The sequence below is a fragment of the Tupaia chinensis genome, unplaced genomic scaffold (assembly GCF_000334495.1).
Source record: "Tupaia chinensis unplaced genomic scaffold, TupChi_1.0 Scaffold000673_1, whole genome shotgun sequence".
NCBI lineage: Eukaryota > Metazoa > Chordata > Mammalia > Scandentia > Tupaiidae > Tupaia > Tupaia belangeri.
In genome coordinates this window covers 656068-661093 of record NW_006160196.1, presented here as the reverse complement: position 1 = coordinate 661093, position 5026 = coordinate 656068, and the positions used below count along the sequence as shown (strand labels likewise).

Genomic DNA, 5026 nt, shown 5'->3' with positions numbered 1-5026 from the left:
CCTCCATAGTATTTGGGGTATTTCGGGGATGCGAAAAACCGGTACCAGCGCTTGTATGTAAAGTTCCTGGAAAATGTCAACAAGAAGGATTACGTGAGGGTCTGTGCTCGGAAACCCTGGCATCGGCCCCCCGTGCCAGTCAGGTACCTCTGTGAGGCGGGGCCATTGAGCATGCAGGGCCCGTGGGCGTGGGGATCGAGCCTGTCTGAGGGGGAAATCGAGCCAGGACCGGGATAGAGGGAGACAGGCGCCCAGACACAGGTAGGGACGGGGACCCAGAGAGGAGGGCAGACTCAGGGACAGAGGGCTGACACCCGTGGGAAGGGCAGAGATCCTGGAGTGGGACTGAGACCAGAGGGGCGGGCAGAGGGACCTGGTTCTGCTCAGAGCAGTGGGCTGGGCCAGGACAGCCCAAGGAGGAATGCGGGTCCTCGGGAGGAGCTGACTGCGTCCCTTCTCTCTCCCCTCCAGACGTTCTGGGCAAACCAAGGGCCCTGCGTCTGCTGGAGGCAGCTCTGCACCTCCACCCAAGGCCCCAGTGCCACCTCCTAAGCCTGAGACCCCTGAGAAGGTGACACCTGAGAAGCCTCCAGAGCAAATGCCCGAGACAGCCATGCCCGAGCCCCCTGCCCCTGAGAAGCCATCCCCACCGCGATCTGTCGAGAAGGAGAAGGAGAAGGTGACAACTCGAGGTGACCGGCGAACGGGGAGCGAACGGGGCACAGGCGGGCGGCAGACGCGGCCTGAACGGAGCCTCGCCGCAGGGCAGCCTGCCACGTCCCGGCTGCCCAAAGTGCCCAAAGCCCGGCCCACCAAGGTGAAAGCTGAGCCACCCCCAAAGAAAAGGAAGAAGTGGCTGAAGGAGGCAGCTGGGAACGCTGCGGCAGGGGGGGGGGTCCACCCGGCAGCTCCTCGGACTCCGAGTCATCCCCCGGAGCCCCCAGCGAGGACGGTGAGGCCCTGAGCAGCCGCGAGTGGGGCTAAGGGACAGATGTGGGGAGGGCAGCCCGTAGGGTGGCAGGTATCCTCCCTCAGTCAGGAAGCAACGGCCAGTTGTTACAGACAGTAGTCACAGCTGGGACCAGCACATGGCATAGCAGTTACATCGTCGGACTCTCACAGGACCCACCATGGTTCAAGTCCTGAACCTGGACCCAGTGGCCTGAAACTCACTCTGGGGATGTGTATGTGTGTGACCTAGATCCCAGGAGGAAAGTGGAGGAGAAGGGATTGCGATGTGACCACACACACACACACACACACACACACACACACACACACCTGCCAGGGGCGATTTCTCTTGCCCGTCTCTCTCCATCAAGCTCACATGCTCTAAGGCAGAATCCTCTAGAATAAAGCTAGTCCCAGCTAACAGGTAGCATGGTATCTGGCCACTTGGCAGGCTGTCTTCTAAGCTCCTGACACACACCAAATCATTTTTCCAGCTGTCCTAGAAGGTAGATACTGTTTTTGTTCTTTTTTTAAAAAAAAAAAATTTTTATTTGAGATTTTTTTGCCCTAGGGTGTGTGCGTTTGCCAGAGACAGAAAGTGAGAAATCACCCCCTGGAGGAATGGCCACACCAGTCCCTTCTCCATTCTCCTCTCTGGGTCTTGGGCACACAATGCACGTGCACCCAGTTAAGCTGCTGGGTCCAGGACTCGAACCCCAGCCAGCCGTGTGGGAGTCCAGCACTTTAACTGTCACACCATTCACTGGCCCTGATTGATACTGTTACTATCCACACGTACCAGTGCCCAGTCAGTGCCGCCCAGCCGTACTGGGTGTCCCGCCAGACTCGGCATGCAGCCAGCGGTGCCTCGGCTGTTCTTCGGTGCTGTGCTCAGGGGGCCAAAGAGGATGTAGGCCAGTGTCTGTCCTGGAGCTTCCAGATCGTGGCGTTTCCTGTGACTCACTGGGTGACCCTGAGACAGAGGCTTGACTTCATGGCCCAGTGGCCTCACCTGCGAAACGGGCAAAGATAAGCCAGGATTCAGGCAGTGGTCAGCAACTCTCTCGGAGGCGCTTTCTCTCTTCTTGTGTCTCTTCATGGAAGAAATAAGTGAATATAGATAAAGTGTGTGTAAGGGAGTCTTCACGACGTTCTTAGAAAAGGTGTGTTATGAAAAACTGGAGATTTCAGGGTTTTTTGCATCAAAATAACCAGCAGTTAGCATAATGGCTATGTCGCTGGACTCCCACGTAGTCGACCCGGTTCGTGTCCCAGACCCGGTGACTTAAAACTCATGCTGGGAGCGTGTGCATGCGTGCCCAAGATCCCGAGAGGAGAATGGAGGAGAAGGGATTGCAGCATGGCCATCCCCACTGGGGGGTGATTTCTCACTTTCTGCCTCTCTGTCTCTCTCTGTCTGTCTGGCGAGCGCACGCGCCCTATAGCAAAAACCTATTAAAAAAAATAATAAAAATAAATAAATAAACTTTAACTCCACTTTTCCACGAACTCTTTGAAGTTCCCTCATACAAGATACGTGTCTGGTAGGCAGCAGCTGAGCTCCATGTATCTGAGTTTGCTTATACCCAGTGCTCAGGGTAATGGTTTGTTCTTGATGACAGTAACAACAACAAAAATACACATACACCAAGTAAAAGTAACAGTCGGCGTTTTGTGAGTACATACGCCTGGCATCTTTTCTGGCCTTTATACTTTGGTTTATTTTATCTTCCATAAACCCTGTGAGGTAGGTACTGTAGAATTATCCCAATTTAGAAAAAATTTTAATTAATTAATTAACTTATTTACTTTTAATTTTATTTTTTTTAGAGGTTTTGCTATAGCGTGCACTCACCAGAAAGACAGAGAGAGAGACAGAAAACCAACCCCTCCCCCCCGAGGGCATGGCCACCCGTCAGCCCCTTCTCCTCTATTCTCTTCTTGCGATCTTGGGCATGCAGACACACGAGCCCAGTGTGAGTTTAAGCCACCGGGTCCAGGACTCGAACTATGATCGACTATATAGGAGTCTAGCAACATAGCCATTATGCTAACTGCTGGTCCCTATTATTTTATTATTTAGTTATTTTAGAAGTGTTTGCTATTGGGTGCATGCACTTGCCAGAAAGACAGAGACAGAAAGCGAGAAATCACCCCCCAGGGGGATGGCCATGCCACAATCCCTTCTCCTCCATTCTCCTCTCAGATTATTGGTCATGCCTGCATATGTGCCCAGTGTAAGTTTAAGCCACTGGATCCAGGACTCAAACCACAGTCAACTACATGGGAGTCCAGGGACATAGCCATAATGCTAACTACTGGTCCCTTATTATTATCTTTTTTTGACTAGCTATAGGGCACGTGTGAGAGATGAAGAAAGAGAAAGTGAGAAAGCATGACCCTGGGTCCAGGACCCAAACTGCTTTCAGCTATGTAGGAGTCCACGCCACCTGCTGGCTGTGAATTATCCTCTTTTAAAAATGGGGAAACTGGGGCATGGAGCAGTGACGTGAGTTGGACTGGGTTGTGTAGTTTAGGTGTAGTTCGGAAGTAACTTTTTTTTAAAAGTGTTTTTGGCTTTGTTTAATAATTAAGATTCAGTTTCTTCATTTTACTTTTTTCATAAGAATTATTTATTTATTTAATTCCACTAATTACTATTTTTTAATTTGACCAGAGAGAGACAGAAAGGGAAAGGGAGAAGCCAAGCCACCAGGTTGAGGACTCAGACCATGCTCGGCCATGTGGGAATCCAGCACCTTTAACCACTGTGCCACCTGCCGGCCCCCGGAAGTAACTTTCTAACAGACTAGAAAAATAATCAGTCAAAGGAGAGGTGGAATTCTTTGTGTGATGTAGGTGGGAGGTTCATGGGAAATAAGGGACTTTCTCTCAAGATTATCTGTGGTCCTGGTTTTCTTCCTGTTTAACTCTGCCGTTCCCCAGTGTACTGGGCTCAACCACGTGGCCAGAGGCAGCCCAGCATCCTCACAGCCTCAGTCCTGCCAGTAGGAAGGGGCAGGAGGTCAGAAAACTGGCCAGACCTTCTATTTACATAAGTCAGATCTGGGTGTGGTCACATCCAGTGTTCTCACAACCCATTGGCTAGAACATAACTCTCATGGTCATGCTAAGCTGCAAGGAATCCTGGGAAATGTAGTCTTTCAACATGAGGGCCTGATTAGCTAAGGAATCAAGCCAGGTGGAAGCAGAGCCAGGTGGAGTGAGACGAGGGAGGCGTTTCACTGAAAGTCCAGATTTCCAGATCTTTCTCTGACCTTTGGTTTCCTTTCTTTCTTTCTTTTCTCATTTTCTTTTCTTTTTTTTTTTTTTAACTAGGGTGCGTACACTCACTGCAGAGAAAGTGAGAAATCATCCCCCCTTGGGGGTGGCCACACTTGACCCCATTCTCCATGCTCCTCCTGGGACTTTGGATACACGCCTAATGTGCGCGTAAAGCCTCCGGGTCCAGGACATAGGCCATGGAGTCAGCCATGTGGGATCCCGTGCCTTAATATCCATGCCTTCTGCTGGCCCGTCTTCTCTTTTCTTTCTGTTTTTTTTTGTTTTTTTTTTTTTTAGCATGCCAAAGGGAACATGCACTTGCTGGAGAAACACTGAGAGGGCAAGTGAGAAGCACCTCCCACTGGGATGGTTACACTGCAGTCTCTCTTCCCCCATCCCTTTCTCCTCTTGGGATATTTTGGGCATGTCCTCACACATACCTGGCATGTTTTTCAAGCCACTAACCCGTAACCACCATGCCAAAGGCTGGCCTTATTTTTATTTTTTTTAATTTTAAGAATTATTTAATTTATTTATTTTAAGAGATTTTGCTATAGGGTGCATACACTCACTGCAGAGACAGACTACAGGAAAAAGCAAAAAGTCACCCCCTAGGGAAGAGGGCCACATTGAAAGCTTTTCTCCTTCGTTCTCGGGATTTGGGGCATGGATTCATATATGGTCAGCGTGTTTCTTTCTTTTTTCTCTTTTTAAGAATTATTTATTGGGGGGAACCAGCAGTTAGCGTAATGGCTATGTCGCTGGACTCCCACGTAGTCGACCGCGGTTC

General features: G+C 50.3%; 1 protein-coding gene across 1 annotated transcript in view; it reads left to right on the top strand.

Moving 5' to 3' along the window:
• PRR12 (proline rich 12) overlaps positions 1-5026 on the top strand; it is a gene marked incomplete at its 5' end in the record, with an annotated part of 42042 nt that overhangs the window by 26849 nt on the left and 10167 nt on the right. Inside the window, 3 exon segments of the mRNA XM_027776458.1 lie at positions 10-143; positions 472-886; positions 889-952. Of these exon segments, the coding sequence (XP_027632259.1) occupies positions 10-143; positions 472-886; positions 889-952 (613 nt within the window).